The sequence below is a fragment of the Microtus oregoni genome, unplaced genomic scaffold (assembly GCF_018167655.1).
Source record: "Microtus oregoni isolate MIOR12 unplaced genomic scaffold, Mior012 000015F_ref0000493, whole genome shotgun sequence".
In the NCBI taxonomy this organism is placed as follows: Eukaryota; Metazoa; Chordata; class Mammalia; order Rodentia; family Cricetidae; genus Microtus; species Microtus oregoni.
In genome coordinates this window covers 46,221,520-46,243,023 of record NW_024543074.1, presented here as the reverse complement: position 1 = coordinate 46,243,023, position 21,504 = coordinate 46,221,520, and the positions used below count along the sequence as shown (strand labels likewise).

Sequence of the window (21,504 nt, the reverse complement as noted above, 5' to 3'; positions counted from 1 at the left end):
CTCTGTCGCCTTGTAAGCCAGCTCCACTTTCCTCCTCAGTTTGAGTACTTCAGTTCATCAATGCTGTGCTTAAAATAAGGCACTCAGTCTGAAGTTCCCCACGTATGACCCGAGGCAAGCAAAACAGTAAGGCAGCTTTGCTCCCTGTGATCTCCAGGATGAACAAGGCAGGCAGCAGCAGCCACCAGACAGATCTTCTAAGAACACCCTTCTGGGGTTCTGGTGGAGAGAGACTTGTCTAAGGAAACAGGAAGACAGTTAAGCTTGCATTTGTAAAGGCTGAACCAAATATTCAGCCAATTTGATAATGAAAATGGCATCTTTTCTTTTTAATTCATTAATTAATTTATTTTATGTGTCTTACTGTTTTGTCTGCATGTATGTCTGAACTGGAGTTACAGACAGTTAGTTGTGAGCTGCCATGCAGGTGCTGGGAACTGAACCCCGCGTCCTCTCTCTGAGCTATCTCTCCAGCCCCACAAAATGGCAACTTATAAGAAAGAAAACAATGTTTTACAGGATGCTGCTGGCAGAGGGTCCCCGACTTTAAACCTCAGACTTGTTCTCAACTCCCCCACTCCCCTATGCAGGAAGAGGCCTTTGGGAAGTGTCATTTCCATTGTCTTGTGATATTAATTCGAGGCAGTTATTGGTGAACTAAAAAACAGCTTTACATGTTATTTGTCCTTGGGAAAATCCTGTGGATTTGGCTGCTGGAGTAGAGGACAGAAGGTGGTGGCCCTCCATTTCTGTGCACCAGTGTAACTACAATTCATGACTGAAGTCCATGACTGGAGTCTCTCTGCTCTTCCAGAGGACTTGGATTCAATTCCCAGGACCTACATGATGGCTCACAGCTGTCTCTAGGTCCAGAGGATCTGATCCTCTCTCATTGTCTTTATGGGCAACAGACATAGTGCACATATACACACAGGTAAAACTCTCAGATACATAAAATAAAATGAATTTATAAAAATATGTGTATTTTTAAAGCTCATTTAAATGGGTCTGTCAATCACCCACACAGGAAAGCTGCCCATTCCATGACCATCACCACCATCACCATGACCATCATCATCACCATCACTATCATTATCACCTTGACCATCATCATTACCATCACCATGACCATCATCATCACCATGACCATCAACTTTGCTCTCACCTCTCACCACAGGCATTGGAGATCTGGCCCCAATAGCATGGGCTAGAAGAGGGTATCATATTCCATTATAGATGGTTGTGAGCCATCATGTGCTTGCTGGGAATTGAACTCAGGACCTCTGGAAGAGTAGCCAGTGCTCTTAACTGCTGAGTCATTTCTCCAGACCTGGCATCAGCCTTTTTAAAGCGGGATTTGTCAAAACATAGTAAAGGCTTTGAAAGTGTACACCTGCTCTTAAATGGAGAGAAACCAAATTTGTCAGGAGGAAAACACTCACTAGGTAACCATAGAAATGTAGTTGAAATTATGAATCACAGAGGTCTTGATAATGATGATGGTCATGGTCATGGTGATGACAATGATAATGGTGATGGTGATGATGATGATGGTCATGGTGATGGTCATATTCATGGTGATGGTAATGATGATGGTCATTAGTGATGGTGATGATTATGGTCATTAGTGATGGTGATGATGGTGGTCATTAGTGATGGTGATGATGATGGTTATGGTGATGATGGTCATATTCATGGTGATGATGATGGCTATGATGATGGTCATGTTGATGATGATGGTGATGATGATGATGGCGATGGTCATGGTGATGATGATCGTGATGGAATGGTTATAGTCTTGGTTATGATGATGATGGTGGTAGTAATTCCAATTATTACTGATAACATCATTATTGTCACTATTTTCTGCAGTACTAGGGGTTGGGCATAAGGCCTAGTCTATGAATCTCTGTTCCCAGTGGCTGGTGCAATTTTGAAGGCTGTGGAAACTTTAAGAAATGGAATCTAGCTGAAGGAAGCAGATCACTAGAGATACACTTTTGAAGGTTTTTTTTGTTTTGTTTTGTTTTTTTGTTTTTGTTTTTTTTTTTTTTGGCTTCTGGTTTGGTCAAGATGTGAAAAGTTGTTGCTACTACAAGCTACCACTGTCAAGAACCCATGTGTTATGCTTGGCTATCCCTGCCATAATGGACAATCCATGGCTCATGCAACCAAGAGCCAAAACAAACCACTCTTCCCAAGTTGGTTCTGATGAGTATTTTAACCATAAGGACAAGAAAATAAACCTATAAAAAGTTCTTTACAGACAAAAGAGGGTGGTCTTCCCTGACTCTGGCAGATCAGAGGGGCCCATTTTTCCCTGGGGCACCAAAACAAGGCAGGAGCTGGGCCTTAGTAGGACTGCTGCACACAGTTAAATAAGGCAGGGTTAATGGTAATGATAGACCTTCATTGTTAGCTTGTGGCTAGGGCAATTTGACTCTCTAATTGACAGTTGTAAGAAGCTTCCCTTCTGCCCTTGAGCACAGGCTCACTAGCCAAGCAGCCCCTATTTGGCAGCCAGCTGGACAGCTTCTTGCCAGCAGGCTGCTTTGAACACTTCACGGATGTCTTGAGAAAGCTACCCTGCGACCACAGCTGCTTGCTGCCAAAGTACTACTCCAGCTCCAAAAGGCACTGCTCCAGTTACTTCTGTTTCAGAGAGCTTGCACCAGATTCTTTGCCACAGCAAGCCTTGGTGAGGTTGTTTTTACCCAGGCTAGAGGGCCTAGAAGAAGGCTTGTGATTGGTATAGACATGGTCTTTTCATCTGAATTGACTGTAGTGTGATTGGTGCAAAGACAGTCTTTCATTTGCATGAAGGATTATGCCACACTGTGAACACTTACCTACCCCCTCTCTGGCAGAGTAAGTAGGCTGTTCAGTATACTTTTGAGTTAGCCAAGAGATCCCCTTCTGTGCTGCCCCCTGGTGTTGTGACATTAGGCCCATTAAAAGGCTTTTCTCTCTTTTTAAAATTATTTATTATTATTTTATGTATGCTGGTATTTTGCATGTCTGTATGTCTGTGTGAGGGTGTTGGATCTTGGAGTTATAGACAGTTGTTAAATGCGTGTGGGTGCTGGGAATTGAATCTGGGTCCTCTAGAAGAGTAGTCAATGCTATTAGCCATGGAGCCATCTCTCCAGGGTCTCACTATGTAGCTGACTGACCTGGAATTTACTATGTAGACCACGCTACCCTCATGGGCACTCATAGCGATCCATGTGCCTTTTCCTCATGAATGCTGGGATTAAAGGCATATGTCACCACACCCTGCTTATTATTTTTTAACTTTAAACAAATTTAATACATATTTACATGTATGTGTGTATATGTGCATGTGTGTTTATGCCATATATGTTCAGATGTCCTTAGAGGCCAGAAGAGCGCATCAGATACCGTGGAGCTGAAGTTAAAGGTGGTTGCAAGTGCACCGGCTTGGGTGCTGGAACTGAACTTAGGTCTTCTGAAAAAACAGCAAGTGCTTAACCACGGAGCCATCTCCATGTCTTCCACCTTTAAACTATTTTATTTATGTGCATATGGGTGTAAGAAGTAAGCCTTCAACCTGAACAGTCTCTAGCTGCTGAAGTCTGGAGCAGCAATAAGCCCCCCCTCCCCTTCGAGTCTTATGGTTTGGGGTTGCAACCCTCTGGGCTTGCCATTTCAGTTCCCTGGCTTTGGTTATTCAAGGACCTGGGAGTTTAAACATTAGGAGAGCTTTACATAACCTCTTCAATAAAAATTTTCATCCAGGTAGAGATAAAGGGACTCATCAGCCAGCACCTATCTATGTCTGCCCCGAACAGCGGGTCAACACCCATTAAACACTCAAAGGAAAGTGTGGGCCAAGGGTTCCACATGGTCAGTGTACCGTCAAGTGTGACAGCTATATACAAAGGCAAGTGTTTAATTCCCTGCACTCAGGAGGCGGCAGTAGGGGGATCTTTATGAGTTTAGGCTCAGCCTGATCTACATAGTGAGTTCCAGGTCATCCAGGGCTACATAGTGAGACCTTGTCTTAAATAAAACTTAAAAAAAAAACTTTTCTGTAATGCTAACACTTGAGAAGCTGAGGCGGGAGGATTTATAATAATAATAATAGCAGAATTTCATTAAGCATCATTACATTGACTTTTTTTTTTCTCTAGTCATATTTAGTTCAAAATACAAGTGACAGCTCATGCTGGAAAGGACGTGGAGCAAGGGAACACCCCTCCGTTGCTGGAGGGAGTGCAAACTTGTACAACCACTTTGGAAACCAATATGATGGTCTCTCAAAAAATTTGGGAACTGATCTACCTCAAGACCCAGCTATACCACTCTTGGGCATATAGCCAAAGGATGCTCAATCATATCATAGGGACATTTGCTAAACTGTTCATAGCAACTTTTTTCATAATAGCCAGAACCTGGGAAACAACCTAGATGTCCCTCAACTGAAGAATGGATAAAGAAAATGTGGTACATTCACACAATGGAGTAGTACTCAGCTGTTAAAAACAATGGTGTTATGAAATTTGCAGGCAAATGAATAAAACTAGAAAAAAAAAACATACTTAGTAAGGTAACCCAGACCCAGAAAGTTCAAAACTTTGTATTCTGAAGAAGCCTATGTGCAAAATGCCACCAAATGGCAAAACCAACAGTAAACAGTTTGACTGAGAGAGCAAGATGAGCTTCTAATGTGTCTCCTAGAATCAGTTCAGGGTTTTCATGCTTGCAACCCAAAGAGTTGGTGAGACTATTTCAGGAGATAATCTTGGGAGAAAGAGGAAGATGAAAAAGAAAAGGAGTAGGAAAAGGAAAAAAGAAACACAAAAAACAAAAACACAAAACACATGGTTGGTGAAGCCTAAAATTCAGTGGAAGACTACATAATCAAATGTGGTGGTATTTACCTGAACCCCCAGCTCTTGGGAGGTAGAGGTACCAGGATCAAAAGTTCAATATCATCCTTGACTATACAGTGTGTTAGGGATAACTTGGGCTATATAAGACCCTGTCTTAAAATAAAAAATTAAACTTAAGTTAGTAAAGGAAGTAGGAGTTATTATATTTTGTTTTTGAGACAGGATCTTACTAGAAACCCCTTTCTGGCTTAGAACTTCATGTGTAGATCAGGCTGCCTTGAACTCACAGAGATCCATCTGCCTCCACCTCGTGAGTGTTGTGATTAAAGGGATGTTTGCATATTAAATTTTCAAGTATAAATAAGACAAAACCAGCTGGGTGGTGATGGTCTATGCCTTTAATCCCAGGACTTGAGAGGCACGTGGATCTCTGTGAATTTGAGGCCAGTCTGATCTACAGAGCAAGTTCTAGGACAGTCAAGGCTATACAAAGAAACCCTCAAGAAGAAGAAGGAGGAGGAGGAGGAAGAAGAAGAAAAAGAAGAAGAAGAAGAAGAAGAAGAAGAAGAAGAAGAAGGAGAAGGAGAAGAAGAAGAAGAAGAAGAAGAAGAAGAAGAAGAAGAAGAAGAAGAAGAAGGCCGGGCGGTGGTGGTGCACACCTTTTATCCCAGCACGTGGGAGGCAGAGGCAGGCGGATCTCTGGGAGTTCAAGGCCAGCCTGGTCTACAAGAGCTAGTTCTGGGACAGGCACCAAAGCTACAGAGAAACCCTGTCTCGAAAAACAAAAAACAAAAAACAAAAAAAAAAGGAAGAAGAAGAAGAAACCATGTGTTGGCTTGGGCAGCACACTTGCTAAAATTGGAACAATTACGGAGATGATTAGCATGGCCCCTGTGCAAGGGTGGCATGCAAATTTGTGAAGTGTTCCATATTTTTGACTTGTTACTAAGGATGCTTCTTTCAAAGCTGATAATGCTGAACTATCTTAAGTGACATGTTAAGCCTACTTTGTTCGTTGATGTACTGGAACTTAAGATCATGTAAGAAAAAGATGTATTACTGCTTTTCCTACTTTGATCATTTCCAGTGAGTAAATAGATGTTTTGAATAATAAAAAAGACAATGAACCAGATGGTGTAAAAGATATATATGGAATAACAAACAAAATGGGAACAGGTATGTACGTCTAATGGCTCATGGGACATAAAAATACACTCCTTCTGCAGCCCACTGGGCCGACTAGGTTCTTCTCATGGAGCCCTGTGTTGCAAGCAGCAGCCTGCTTGGGAGTGTTCAGCTTGGACCTTGTTTGGGTTGCCCCGAGGGGCCTTTGAGATAGAGTTTTCTGGTGAATACGCACGTCTCTGAGCTCCTGTTGTTCCTACTCTACGCTCCAGACCTGATACAGGGGACAGTTTCACACAAGACAGGTCATCAGGTCCATCTGCTTAAGCTTCAGAATAAGGAACATGTGTTTGAGGCTCTGGGGAAGGCCAGGTTCAAGTTCCCTGGCCACCAGAAGAAGTAGGGCTTCACCCAGTTTAATACAGACAAATTTGAAGACATCGTAGCTGAGAAGCAGCACATCCCTGATGTCTGCGGGGCTAAATACATGCCTACATGTGATTCCCTGGACTAGTGGAGGCCCTGAACTCCTGAGGGCTACCGCTGTGCTGAGTTCCATATTCTGCCAATCATGTTTGCTAATAGCTCTCACATTCAAAACAGACAAAACAGACAAACCAACCAACCATAAAGCCAGATGTAGTGGCTCATGCCTGCAATTCTAGTACTTGGTGAGTGGAGGCAGAAGGATCAGTATTTCAAAACTAGCCTCGGCTACAAAGGGAGTTCAAGGCCATCCTAGACTACATAAGACCCTGTCTTTAAAAGTGTTCAAGAGCACACACACACACACACACACCACAACAGTCACACAACATTTAGGAAGCTAAGGCAAGAAGGTTGAGATTTCTAGGACACCCTGGGCTACAGAAAGAGAGCCTCATCTCAAAAACTCACTAAATAAAATAACAGCAAAACAAACTACACACATACAAAGCCTAAATAAATGGAGAGATACATTATTACCATGTTTGAAAATTAGGAGATTTAATATTGATAAAAATGTTAATTCTCCTCAAATTAATCTGAATATTTAACACAATCCCACATGAAATACTAATAGACTGTTTTTCTAGAAGTCAATGAATAGATGCTAAAATTTATATAAAAACTCAATGGCATAGAGGAGCACACTTAAAATATTAGCACTGGGGAGGCTGAGGCATAAGGATTTTTTTTTAATAGACTTTGATGTTTTGTCCCGCACATATGTCTGGGTGAGGGTGCTGAGTCCCCTGGAACTGGAGTTACAGACAGCTGTGAGCTGCCATGTGGGTGCTGGGAATTGAACCCGGGTCCTCTGGTAGAGCAGTCAGTGCTCTTAACTGCTGAGTCGTATCTCCAACACAGAGTTAGAAGAATCTTTTTTTTTTTTTTTTTGGTTTTTCGAGACAGGGTTTCTCTGTGGTTTTGGAGCCTGTCCTGGAACTAGCTCTTGTAGACCAGGCTGGTCTCGAACTCACAGAGATCCGCCTGCCTCTGCCTCCCGAGTGCTGGGATTAAAGGCGTGCGCCACCACCGCCCAGCTGAGTTAGAAGAATCTTAAGTCTGTGGCTTGTGTTGCTAAAAATGAAACATCAAAGCAGTTGTGGATGGTTGTAAGCCACCATTGGGTGCTGGGAACCAAGCCCAGTCTTCTAGAAGAGCAGCCAGTGCTCTCATCTGCCGAACCATCTCTCCAGGCTGTGTCCTAGTTTATAATCAATCACCTCAGTATACAATCAAGGGGCCAAGAATTTAGCTCAGCTACCCCTAAACAATGTTTTTAAGAGATGGGGGTCTCTGTGATAAGGATGATTGCAAACTTCCAGACTCAGGTAATTCTCCTGCTTCAACACATGGAGAAGCTGGGACAAAAGGTGTCTGCCATTATGACTGGCACACTGAATGTTTTCAAAGTCTGGTTTGCTGAAGTTAGAATCAGAATTTTCTGGAAGCTTGAATCTGAGTATCCAGGGTTGACCTGGGGATCACCATTGCAATAGGCTTGCCAGGCATGTCCCCTGCTCCGTGGGAACTCGGCTTTGGTTGCTGGCATCATTGGATCCCTGATGGCTGGGGAGAAACTGCTTCTGTCTCTGGGTTCTCATGTTTGGCTCAGGTGCTACTTGCCAGAGGGTGAGCAGCATGCCTTTTTGAGATGAATGGGATGTCACCCAGCATGGTACTGGTTCTTACGCTACCCTGGCATTCGTGGACTGTGTACGAGATGACATTTCTACTTGCTGGGGTCCTGACACTGAAACAGAAACTGCAGAAGGGAGGAAAGTTGTAGCCCAGACCGTGGTGGAGGGGAAGCATCTGTAATAGAAATATTATATAATGAACTCTTACTCTGGGGCCCATTCACCAAATTAAGACCTTCACTGGAGCTTGAGACCCTTGATTCTCGGCTTTCCTTTGTACCCAACTGCACATTTTATATTTTCACATTTATTTGTTTATTGTCTCTCTTCTCTTCTCTTCTCTTCTCTTCTCTTTATTCTGTCTCTGTCTCCCCCCCCCCCCCCGCCTCCCCCGTGTGTTTGTGTGCACGCGCGCGCACGAGTGTGTTGTGTAGATACCCACGTACCACAGCTTTCATGTGGCGGTCAAAGGACAATTTTCAGGAGTTGGTTTTCTCCTTCCCCATGAGATTGAACTCAGTGTTCTTCAGGGCTCCACCACCATTTCCATACCTCCAAGACTGGGGCAGTCCCTTGTTTCTTCAGATTTGTGGCAATCTGACTTCTTTTATGATTTGCCAAAGTCCCATTTACTTGGGCAATTCTTTCACTACCGTCTATCTCCCTCACAAAGACCTTTACAGCGGGACATCCTGGGCACCGAAGTGCCTGGCAGGTACTCACTGGGTGGATGGCTCTGCAGGAAGATAGGGCACAGCCTGAGACCACAGTGGATCCATAAAAGAGAGGCCATCACTCCCCAGGGAGATTAGTAGAATGAAGGGCAAGCCTCAGCTGTGGCTGAGGATAGAGTTGCCTTGGGAACACTCCAGGGCAAAAGGAGCATTGCAGGGCCCCAGGGGGCACCCAGTTGCCGCCTGGGTGCTTGTGGTCCTCAGTTTCCCCCCCGCAGTTGTCTGCAGCGGCCCTAGCAGCCCTGGGTCACACTAAGCCTCCGTGCCCCTCGAGGGCGCTCCAAGACAGACCTCCAGAGCAGTCGCGCTCGGTCGAGGCCGTTCTAGCCGCGCGGCAGCGGCAGGGGCGGCGCGGGGCGTGTCGGGAAGGCGGCGGGCTTGTGCGATCTTCGGTGGTGGCGGCGACGAGAGCCATGGTGGGTGGCGAGGCCGCCGCGTCAGTGGAGAAGCTAGTTTCCGGGGTGCGGCAGGCGGCCGACTTCGCCGAGCAGTTCCGCTCCTACTCGGAGAGCGAGAAGCAATGGAAAGCGCGCATGGAGTTCATCCTGCGCCATCTGCCTGACTACCGAGACCCACCCGACGGCGGCGGCCGTCTGGACCAGCTGCTGTCCCTCTCCATGGTCTGGGCCAACCACCTCTTTCTGGGCTGCAGGTGCGGACCTCCGCCAGCCGGCTGTCCCCGTCCCCATCTACGGACCCCACATGGGCCATACCCCACCCCACGCTGAACCCGGCCCAGCCTCCTACGGCCTTGGCTGCTTCCCGTCTTAGCAACCCCTCGGGGAAGACGTAGCTCTTCTCTGAGCCTCGCTCTCTTCTGGTGACTGGGTGGTTGTAATGACTGCAGCAGTTAAATGATGGAGAGTGCTATGCAGGTGGGCTCGAGGATGGCTGAATTGCTGGGGTCATTTTTTATTACTTTTTATTATCCCGGAAGATTGCCTTTGCAGAGTGTGTTTGAAGTCCATTAGTTCCTGTCACCCACTTAGCAAAAGTGCAGACCGAAGCTGAGACTTCCTCCTCCCCCTCTAGATGAAGACACTAGCAAGAGGATGTGATATATCGCACCATTGGCTGGTGGTTTTCACCGCTAAGACAGGATGTAATCTTTGCCTCTTCATTTTCCTCTTTGCTTTCCTTCTTAAGAAAGGAATGGTACTTTCTTATTGCTGTCCCAAAGCCCCCAGGACCTTTGCGATCACACCAGGAGGCCAAGAGCGAGGGGGGGGGGAAGCACTAGGTTTTTGCACTCCTTTATGGTTTTTTATTTAATTTTCATTTTTAAAAACTTTTTTTTTTTTAAATATTTATTTATTTATTGTGTATATAATATTCTGTCTGTGTGCATGTCTGCAGGCCAGAAGAGGGCACCAGACCTCTTTAAGGATGGTTGTAAGCCACCATGTGGTTGCTGGGAATTGAACTCAGGACCTTTGGAAGAGCAGGCAATGCTCTTAACCACTGAGCCATCTCTCCAGCCCTTTAAAAACTTTTTTAAGGCAGTCTCCTTTTAACTGAGGCTGACCCTTCAGTTTATTATATAACCCAGATAGTCCTGGAATTCCACATACTGAAATTATGCGTGCATCTCCAAGCTCTTATAAAGGCTTCTAAAGTTTCTTTAAGTTGTGTTAAAATAGGACCGCCTGACTCATCTGATTTTTGTATCCTCTAGCTGGTCACATGGCCCCTCCAGGACAAACCACTTGGTTTGCCTTTTGGGTTTTGTGCTAGGGATGAAGCCCAGGCCCTAGCACCAAATAGGTACTCTACCTCTGAGTACCTCCAGCCCTGAAGGTACTTGGTTTCTGATATTTGTTAGAAGGAGATGTGGGGAAGCTGTGCCCGACATGCACCACCCACGTATGCCCACCCTCGTATGCCCACCCTCCCTTTGCCTTGTAAGGTGCCCTCAGAAATCGTAGTTTACAGGAGCCAAGTTCAGACAGATAACTGAGCTGAACAAAGGAACGAATGCTGTTATTTTCATTAGACCAATACTCTCTGTGTTTTAAAAATAAGTTTTTGGTGGGCAGTAGTGGTGCTCGCCTTTAATCCCAGCACTTGAGAGGCAGGGACAGGCGGATCTCAGTGAGTTCGATACCAGCCTGGTCTACAAGAGCTAGTTCCAGGACAGGAACCAAAGCTACAGAGAAACCCTGTCTCAAAAAAGAAAAAAAAAAAAGTTTTTGGCTCTCAAATCTCATCCATGAATATGTACTACCACCAGATGTATGATGCTCTGTTTTTCTAATTTTATTTATTTACAGCTTTTTTTCAATTTTATATGGATGCGTGTTTTGTCCACACATGTGTCTGCCCCATGTGAGTAGCCTGGTGACAGTGGAGACCAGGAGAGCACTGGGTTCCGTGGATCTGTAGCTGCAGATGGTTGTGAGCCAGCATGTGGTTGCTGGGAATGGAAATGGATGGATCCTTTGGAAGAGCAGCAAGTGCTCTTAACTGCTCCTGTTTTGTAATTAAAATTTTTTTTTAAAAAAATTTATGTGTATAGATATGTACCGAGTATCCTCAGATGCCAGAAGAGGGCATCAGATCCCTGAGAACGGAAATTATAGCCATGTAGGAACTGAACCCAACTCCTCTGCAAGAGCCTTAAGTGTTCCTAGCTGCTAAGCCATCCTTCCAGTCCCTGTGTTTGTAATTCTTCAAACTTCGACCATCTTGGCAGTCTGCGGGCCTCGTTCTGTACCCACAGGCGGGGAGAGCCACTTGTTGACCGTGTGCTGAACATTGTAGTTTCCCCTGAAGTATCAAACCAGCACCTTGCAGATCATGGTGTGTATCTGGAGTCCCAGGTACTGAGAAAGCTGATAGGAGCATTGCTTAAACCTCAGATGCTGTAGTGTGATCTAACTAATGTACAGACAGTTCTGTAGTCTAGGAATTGCGTTTACAGTCTAAGAACCTACACTCTGTTAGCAGCCCCTAATGACAGTGCGTCTTCCCAGGTCTTCACCTTCCTGCTTTTTATTGTGCAGTTACAGTAAAGACCTTCTGGACAAGGTGATGGAAATGGCTGATGGGATTGAAGTGGAGGACCTGCCACAGTTTATAACCAGAAGTGAATTAATGAAAAAGGTAATGAGTAGGGGTGACAATCCCAGCTTTGACCCTGTGCTGTGTTTTGTGCACTCTTGTTTCCCGTTTCCTCGCAGGTTGGTCTAAACCTTTTCATAACTAGACAACAACTCAGCGTGATAGATTATGCGTTGTTGGTGGAGTAACACGCAGGCTCAATCTCTTTGCACTTTTCTCTTGGTGCCAGGGACTGAACCCAGGTCCTTTATACTAGATAAACTGGGAATCAGGAAGGCCAGGGACTGAACCCAGGTCCTTTATGCTAGATAAACTGGGAATCAGGAAGATCCTCATTCCTCCAGCTGTCCCACTCCTGAAGGACTAAGTGGACATAGCACAGAGATTTTACACACCTGTGTTTGTTGCTGCACTGTTCACAGTAAGCAGCCGAAGTATCCATCACTAGACGAGTGAATATGGAAATGCCGTCCACATACACAGTGAAATCCTAGTCAGCTGTGAAGAAAAATGAAATGGGATGTTCATGGATAGAAATGGAGGTCATTATGTTGAACAAAATAAGCTAGAACTCAGAAAAACAAACATGTTTTCTTTCATAGGTAAAATGTAGGTTTAAGGGCATGTATTGTTTTTGTGTTGATAAGAATGGAACCTAGAGCTTTGTGTGTGCTAGGCAAGTGCTCTACCCCGTGCCGTACAGACTCTTTCCACACAGGCTCCTGCCCAGGCTGACCTTGCCCTTTAGCTAGGCAGGCTTGAGCTTTCAGTTCTCTTGCCTCTGCCTCCCTGATGGCCTGGATGCCAGATTTCTGCCCCCAGGAACAAATGTTTTACTTGCTATTTATTTATTTATTTATTTATTTGTGATAGGATCTTGCTCTACAACCCTGGCTGGCTTGGAACTTGACATGCATACCAGGCTGTTGGCAAACTTCATACGATCCTCCTACCTCTGCCTCCCTAGCTCTGGGATTATAGGACTAAGTCCCCAGATTTGGCCTGTTTTGCTTTATATATATATATATGTATCTGGCTTAGAGTGCTAAAGTAAGAAGTACTTCATTGTAGACTAATTCATCCAGGATCTCTGCTTCAGCAGGTCAGGGCTGGACCAGGTTGTGGGGACTGTCTGATTTGCTGATGAGGAATGTGGTAGGGTAGTGTCCAGACAGCACAGCTGTGCTCTAGTCTTCAGGGCTTAGTCTTAGGGCTGTGGCCTTGTCCTCAGTGAGCTTTGTCCTAGAGTCTTAAGTCTGGATCCTGGATCCCTGGGGCCAGGAAGAGGCAAAAGGAACTTTGGAGATTGGGGCTGTCTGTCCCAGCTAAATGCCCCAGGATTCATTCTTCCCACATCTGTCCTGGTCTCTTCAGGCAGAATTGCTCCCTTGTTTTCTAAAGTCCCTTCGATATCTGTCTAGGCCTTTTATATACAATTTCAAATTACTTATTTGGGTAGAGTGTAAGATTTACTGCTAAGCATGATACAGAAAGTAGTATAGCCATGTAGGAGCCACGATGCAGGGCCTGCTGTGATATCACAGATTGGGTGATGACCTACCTTTCAGCCTCCAGATCTTCAGATTTACTTGCATTAAACTTGGTAAAGCCCCACTTCTGTGAAGTAATACGGGTTTTTTGGCAGCTAGTGAACTTGAACTTGATCTTACGCAGGGCTTCCATCACATGCTCCTTATTCTTAGCTTAGTGCAGAGGGACATGATGACCTAGCCAGTGTGAACCCAGGCCACTGTGTTCCGGGGTTTACCGGAGGCGGCTTAAGTATCTGTCTGGAGCCTGTGAGCCCCATTACAGAACAAGTCAACATCTTGTTGATACAAATAATGGGGAAAGGGTGGATTCATGTTCACACGTGAAAGCCATGTTTGTTCAAACATACTTGACACTCCATGGCTTTGAAGGAGACAATGTGTGGACACAAAATGGGAATTCTTTCACTTTTGTCTTCTGCCCTAAGTCACAGTCTTGGGCCTGTGAGGTGACTCAGCAGAAAAAGGTGTTTGCTGGCAAGCTTGATCACCCGAGTTCAGTACCTGGCACCGACATGGTGGAAGGAACGACCTGACCTCCTGAAAGTTGTCTGCTAACCTCCAATCATGTGCTGTGGCCTGCACGCATACATGAACACTCTTGTGGAAATAAATAATAGCAGTGTAAACTAAACAAGAGATTCCTCTTGGAGGTTGGGGATGTGGCTCAGTGGCAGAGTGCTTGCCTAGGTTTGGTACTCTCTAGGAACCCCAGCAAAATGAAAATTTCTGTAGATAAGTCATCCAGCAGCTGTGACTGGTTTGCATGCATTGAAAACCATCTCTGAGTCCTCTGTAGAGCTCCCCGGGGTCTTCCAAGTAGTATGTCCTTCTTTTCATATCAGATAAAGCTGAAGAGTAGTAGACCAGACAACTAGAAGCCCTGTCATTGTGCCAGCCAGAATTGATCCTCAGCTCTAAAATTAGAGTTTAGTTGGGTTTTAGAGTTCGCTGGCATGTGGAAATGAATCACTTAACATTGTTGGCACCTTGAGGCCAGATAGTGATGATGACTCTCTGGAGTAAAGTTTTAAAAATACATTTTACCCTCCTGCAGCTTTTGGCCAGGTGAACCTTTGCCTGTCCAACCCTCTTTTTTTATTCTGAGGAGTGAGTATGATAGGTGGGCTTTGCTCAACAGTTGGAATGTGTGCTCTTTTCTGAAAGAGGAGCATTCAGCATAGTATAGTGTGCAAACGCCGTGGCTATCTAATCACCAGCAGCCCCTGCCACTGAATCATCACGCCTTTAATCTCAGCACTCTGGAGGCAGAGGCAGGCAGATTTCTCAGAGTTTGAAGTGAGATTGGTCTACATATCTAGTTCCAGGTTAGCTAGGGCTACATAGAGAGACCCGGCCTGAAAAAGAACTAAACAAAACAAACCTAGAATGATTGACAAAGATGCTATCATTGTTGGTGCACAGACATTGTTAATGTCATAATTTGATTCTTCCCATGAGGAAAAACAGTTGTGTGAAAGTGACCACAGGTAGCAATGTGAAAATCGGAAAAGCGGGTGTGCCTGCATGTCACGAGGTTCTTCTGTGCTCTGTGCACAGTCGCAGCCAGCACTGAGGCCATATTTTCACGAAAGCCATAATCAGACATGGATGTCCATAGCTTTAATCCTAGCACTCAGGAGGTAGAGGTGAGATCAGGGGCTCAGGGTCATCCTTGGCTACAGAGCCAGTTGAAGACAAGCCTGGGCTATGCAGATCCTGTTCAGGGAGAGGGAGAAGGAAGAAAAACTAGATCTGATTCCAGGGGTCTAGTCTTGTAGTCCTGAGTCCAGGATAGTTGGATCACCTGACAGCACCCTCTGGAGAAGACAGTAGTCTAGGTCTATCCAGTTGAAAATCTGAGCAAGGGGCTGGAGAGATGGCTCAATGGATAAGAGCCCTGGTGACTCCTCCAGAGGATCCTGGTTCAATTCCCAGGACCTGCATGGTGGTTCATAATCTTCTAGAACCCTAATCCCAGAGGCTCTAACTCCCTCTCCTGACACCTCCTCGGGCACCAGGCATACACTGGTGCACAGACATGCAACACCTATCTATATACATGATAGAAAACCTGAGTGAGATGGCTTGGGATGTCACCCCTGGACTGCAGGTAGTTTCCTTGGTCATACTGCATTCTCCTGAGAGAAAGACTGGTATTTTATCTTTGCTGAGGATTTTTGGTTTAGCTAGAAAGTAGGTCATACCTTGAAATCTCTGATTACTAAAAAGACTTTGTTGATTCACTCACACTCTCAGTGTCAAGGGAACCCATTCAGACCCAGGGTGACAGTCAGTGCTTTCTTCACACCCTCCTTGAAAGGTTTCTAAAGCTAGGTTAAATTACCACAAGTGCTAGCGAGCACCTGGAAGGGATCTGTGGGCTCCGGGTCACCACTGTTTGCAGACTCACTTTGACAGTTTCTAATCGTGTGAACTCCAAAAATATGTAACCTTCACATCTCCTAAGTGCCCTGACTCAGTGTGGAGAGCTGCAAATTACTACCTGAATGTGGCCGTGTTGGATTTAGAACAGTGAGTGTCTGTGAGAGCAGAGGCCGGTGGCAGGAGTAGCATTTTAAGTATTTCTGTAATCACTTTAAATGGTGAACACTTAGAGACAGCAAGCCTCAAGTCGGGGAGGTGAGGTTCTGGTTTCCAAGTGGATCATGCGGTCAGTGTTTAGCTGCATTTTCTTAGGTAGTAAAATATTAATAATTTCTGAGTACACTTGCCATCTGGGTCGAGCATAAATATTCCATTGCTGCTTTATTTGAATGTGTGAAAATAAACTTGATTCATGGGACTCAATGGCTGTCTAACTTTCTCTTCTCTTTTTTCCCCAGCATCAAAGCTAAGGCAGATGTACCACATTTCCTCCCCTGGGGACAGACTTAGAAAGGAGACCAGGGTGGAGGTGAACCATGGCAGCTCTTGAGATTTCTGGTGTTTGCAGCACAGAAGCAGCTGGAATGGAAAGGGACGTGTCTACAAGTGCTTCAGAGAAGTCTTGGTTCTTCCAGAAGCTGTTGCTGTGAAGTGCAGTACATATGCATATTCGTGTGTTTATTAAATGGCGGACTCTCCGAAATTTTGTCTGCATTGTCCAAGCCAAACTTTATTTGAAATGCCTTTTATGTTGGTATAATAATGACAGTGATTTTTTTTTTTTTAGCAGAGTACCTTTAAATGTAATTCTGGGTTTTGCCCCACCCCCTTTTGTCCTTCTGAGGCAAGCCAGATTCTCCTTATTTCGATCTAACCCACTCTGTACTTGTTCCTCACTGCCAGTTGCCACCAAAGGACTGTGCATTAACCAGCTGTGTCACTGGAGCGCCCCACTGCTGGCCTCTCAGCAGTGTGCAAGAAAAGGGAATCGTGCGGCAGCCCTGAAGTAGCCGAGCTAGCTCATAGGAAAGAGGACACTTACACAAAAGCTTCTGATCTCATCTTAGACTTCACCGAGGGCCAGAGATGTAGCTCAGTGAGAAAGGGCTTGCTTAGCATGCTTGAGGTCCTGGGTTTGGTCTCCATTATTACAGAGAGACAGAAAAAAATAGCTAGATAAAAATTCCTGGAAGTTTATACAGCTTTGTCCCGCCAGCTAGCTGATTTCCAGACTTTCTAGGTCTCCCGGGCTGCTCGTGTGCTTATTTTCTCTGTTTCTGGAAGGCTTTCAGGATAAAAAAACTGCCTTGCACATTGCCTCTGGATTATATTACAGTCATACTTTGCTTAGATGATGGTGTTGATATTCTACCTGACAGCTGATATATCTGTTCCAAACCCCCTTCCAGATCCTTCTATTGAGTCTCACCATTAGATGAAAGATACCTGAACTGTGGGTAGCAGTGGAACAGTGTGCCAAGCAGGACTCATCAATGGCATGCCCATCATGGTCAGTAAGACAATGGGGTCTGCCTTGGCTTATCTACTGAGTACAGGAAATTGGACACCCAGACGCTGGGGCCAGTGGTGTCCAGCCCCAGAGCAGTGGGACAACATTCTTATTGGTGGCTTGAGATGAAGGCCACATCTTTGTGTGGTTCCTGGCTCCAGACCAAGTGACCAGGATGGATCAGGGGTCAAGATCATTGACTGAAACCTTGGAAAAACTCCAGGCACTGGAGACCAGGGTGCCAGTCACAGAGGCCTGGGCAAGGTAGTAACTATCAGAACTGAGCTATGTGCTCACTGACTTAGCTTTATCTCACCTCAAACTCAGCCTCACCTTCTTCCATTCAAATCATTTGTCAGATCTGTGAGGCTTAAAAACAAGATGAAAAATTGTGATAATTCACTTTAAAATGCACTTTCTATAGAGTGTTGATTTTATTTTCTGTATTCAATCCCCAATAAAACAGCTTTTCCACTGAATGAAGTTCGAGTTGTGTGGTTGTTCTCATGCCCTTCAATATACTTCCTTACACGGAGGTAGCTGGACACCCAGAATCTTGGCAAGTGGAGCTGGTTGCAGGCATAAAGTTTTGGGGTCAGCATAGCCTTCTGTTCTCTGTTCCTCCCTCCAACCTTCTCTGTTTTGCTTTTCTTTGTTTTTGGTGCTGATTACCAAGCCCAGAACCTCATATGCTAGGCAAGGGTTCCAACATTGAGCTAAGTCCCCAGGCCCCAGGTTAATGTTCTGATTGTAGTGAGTGAGTTTTCTCCCTTTCCTCAGCTAAGCTGCCTGCCTTTCTTCTCATCTTTTTACCACCCGTTGGCTGACTCACCTATAAAATTAACCTGTATTTTATCCTTTATGTATTTCTTCCCAAAACCTTGAAGTGAAAATGTGTGAGATTGTGCAGACCCTTCCTGGGAGAGGACTTTCCTGTGAGCTTGTATCAGGCTGGAAGAAATGAGCACTGACTACAGATGAGAGGTGCTCAGGTTGGTCGTTCTATACCCAGGAAATCGCTCTCTCCCATATTCCTGAGAAGCCTATGGTGCAGTACAAGCTAGGGATGTGACTCAGTAGTGGAAGCCCTGGGTTTGAACCCTTACACCACATGAACCGGATATGGTGGTGCATCCCCGTAATCTCAGCACTAGTGAGTTTAACTCCTGTTCAGGCCATTCTCAGCTGATACTGAGTTCAAGGCTAGCCTGGGTTGCATGTGACCTTGACTTAAAAAAAAATGCACCTGCTGATATTAAAGGTAAGGAAGGTAAGGATTCCCTCTGAGCTTTTCTAGGATTGACGTGGACTGGCTCACCTATCTGCGCAGTGGCAGAAATAACTGCCTACTGGCGAATTCTTTGCAACATGTTGTAATATGTTGCCCTGTCTGAAGTTAGATTCCTGTGCTGCCCACCTGAGCTCTGAAGGATCTTCTGGGCACTGGTGAAGATAACAAGGTGAGTGAGCCTGCTGTCTAGGGGACAGGCCTGTGTGCTTTCATGATAGCCAGCAGCCGGGCTACGAAGGCTAGGGCTTAGAAAGTCCTTCTCTGTGGCCTTCCAACCTCAGTTGCCTGGGGGAACGTCACCATTGTCACTAGGGGTTGAAGACCCATCTCGGTCCTTCTCTGGTTTAAAACTGTTATTTTTCTTTCGAGACAGTGATTCTCTGTGTAGCCCTGGCTGGCCTGGAACTCACCATATATACCAGGCTGGCCTCAAACTCACAGAGATCCACTTGCCTCTGCCTCCCGAATGCTGGGATTAAAGGCATGTGCCACCGCTGCCTGGCTTAAATTTTTTTATTTTATGTGTATGGGTATTTTGTCTGCATGTATGTCTGTATACCACTTGCATGACTGGTGATCTTGGAGGTCAGAAGAGGGTGCTGGATCCCTGGATCCAATCTCCTGGAATTGGAGTTACAGACAGATGTGAGCCATCATTGTGGGAGCTGGGAATTGAACCCAGGTCCTCTGGAAGAGCAGCAAGTTCTCTTAACCACTGAGCCAGCCCTACTTCCCTTTAGGGGCAATTAAGAGGTCATCCTTATGCTGTGTGGGGCTGGTGACAACAGCTTTGCTGTTAAAACCGACATCAAAATGTGTTCCTCTTGGGCTGGATTCTCTCTTCAGTCTGACCATTTTTGAGTCTTGCTATATGGCCTGGTATTCCATCTGCCTTAGCCTTCCATGAAGTAGGGAGACACAGGCGATTCCTAAAAGGTCCATTCGGTTCTCCACAGTGAGTGTGACGGCAGACACGTCCCATTGCCAGTGCCCTTGGTGGGGACATCTGGCAAATCGGACTCCCCTTATTGAAGGACTCTGTGAAACCACGTTTGCACATGCCTGGCACTGCTTCCGTCCTGTCCTGGGTTTCCATTGAGGACAAGCTGGAACATGTTGGAACCAAAGCTTTTGACAAACTTGGGTTCACACTAAAAAAAAAAAAAAAAGCAAGTTTCCACAGAGGCCCTGCTCTCCCACCCCATCCCAGGGCTGCAAGAGAAAGAACCTTTCTCTGGAGAGATAGTAGCATGCATGTATGTGGCCTCAGATACTTGAGAGGTGAGACGGACAAACGGTGGGTGGTACTGAGCAAGAGGCCAACAACCAAATACAAACCCCGGGAAGTGGCAGACCGTGGCTAAAGCTCTCTGGTGGCCACTTGCAGCCTCCAGCTCCTAACTTAGGCTTCTTGAGACCAGAAAGTCTGGGGTTTGAGCTCCTGCCCCACAGCATGCACTGCCTGAGACAGGGGGCCTGTCCCACACAGTGCTGCAAAACACCACATTCCCCTTCACTCTGGCTAGAGTTCTGGGCCGACCTGACTGTTCAACCACCGGTTTTCAGTATCTCAGGTGTTATGTTGGTGATTTGTGTTTCTCGCTCTTCTTTGTATTGATCTTTAGAACTTGTTAAATTTTGTTGTTGTACTGAGTTGGAGCCCCACTACATAGCCCAGGCTGGCTTGGGACTTGCTATATAGACCAGGCTGGCCTCAGAGAGATGTCTGCCTCTGCCTCCTGCGTGCTGGGATTACAGGTGGGTGTGCATCTTGAACCCCCCCAAAATCCTCTGCTGTCTTCTGTTTCCTGTACAGGCCTGTGCCTGCAGAGGCTAGCTGCAAAGTAAGCGATCCTCACTGTCCTTTGGTATTGCGTGTTGCTGCTCTTATCACCAGATCCTTGATGCTGGCTGTGGCAACTTCTCAAGCTGTTCCAAGATGAAGATCCAGTTTGCAAAAGAAATTATGTGGCTGGGAATGAGTGCCAGCCTAAACTGTATGAAGCCCTGGGTGCATCCCCACCAATGTGTAAGCCAGGTGTAGTGGTGCACACCTATAATTCTAGCACTTAGGAGAGGAGGGCAAGAGGATCAGACATTTACGGTCATCCTTGACTATACACTAAGTTCAAGGCCAGTCTGTGTTATCTAAGACTGTCTCAAAAAGCAACAAAAAAGGTGCCAGAAAGATGGCTCAGTGGTTAAGAGCACCGGCTGCTCTTTCAGAGGTCCTGGATCAATTCCCAGCACTCACATGGTGTACTGTTAATTGTAACTCCAGTTCAAGGGGCTCTGATGATCCCTTCTTGACCTCTGCAGGTATCAGTTGCACAGGCATTACAAAAACATCTGTGCAGGCAAAATACCCATACATAATGCATCATGATGGCACCGGCTATTACTGGCACTTGGAAGTTTGAGGCAGGAGGATTCTAACTCTGAGGCTATCTTGGACTATATAGAGTTCTAGGTGTGCCTGGGCTGTAGAAGACTGTTCCTAGCACACACAACCCAATAAATGTGTGATAACAAAGCCAGGAGTGAGCATTTTGCCATCAACCCCCAAGCATCAGTGTTGGTCATGCTTGTGACCCCAGGGAAGAGGCCTCTCTCTAAAGGAAGCCCTTCAGTTCTCATTCTGCCTGATACCCACATCTTTGTGTGCACACACGGGAACATTTCCAGGACAACGCTGGACACAGCTCAGTAGGATGACAGCTTTTCTTCTTTGTTTAGTTTTTTGAGATAGGGTTTTTGTGTAGCTTTTATTGTCCTGGAACTTGCTCTGCAGACCAGACTGGCCTTGAGCTCAGAGATCTGCCTGGCTCTCTCCCCCAAAGGACAGTGATGACAGATGCATGTAG

The 21,504-nt window shown here is 45.7% G+C and overlaps 1 protein-coding gene, 1 non-coding gene and 1 pseudogene across 2 annotated transcripts; all 3 read left to right on the top strand.

Moving 5' to 3' along the window:
* The first annotated feature begins 5,684 nt into the window (after nucleotides 1–5,684).
* Nucleotides 5,685–5,792, top strand: LOC121457242. Its single transcript, XR_005975735.1, has one exon. It is a non-coding gene; the product is annotated as a U6 spliceosomal RNA (small nuclear RNA).
* A 284-nt stretch (nucleotides 5,793–6,076) lies between these two features.
* LOC121457190 lies at nucleotides 6,077–6,197 on the top strand (annotated as a pseudogene).
* A 2,997-nt stretch (nucleotides 6,198–9,194) lies between these two features.
* Cdkn2aipnl (CDKN2A interacting protein N-terminal like) lies at nucleotides 9,195–16,622 on the top strand. The gene is made up of 3 exons (XM_041663899.1): nucleotides 9,195–9,493; nucleotides 11,844–11,943; nucleotides 16,298–16,622. Exons 1-3 carry the CDS (start codon nucleotides 9,255–9,257, stop codon nucleotides 16,307–16,309), a joined length of 351 nt encoding a protein of 116 aa, XP_041519833.1. The 5' UTR covers nucleotides 9,195–9,254; the 3' UTR covers nucleotides 16,310–16,622.
* The last annotated feature ends 4,882 nt before the right edge of the window (nucleotides 16,623–21,504 follow it).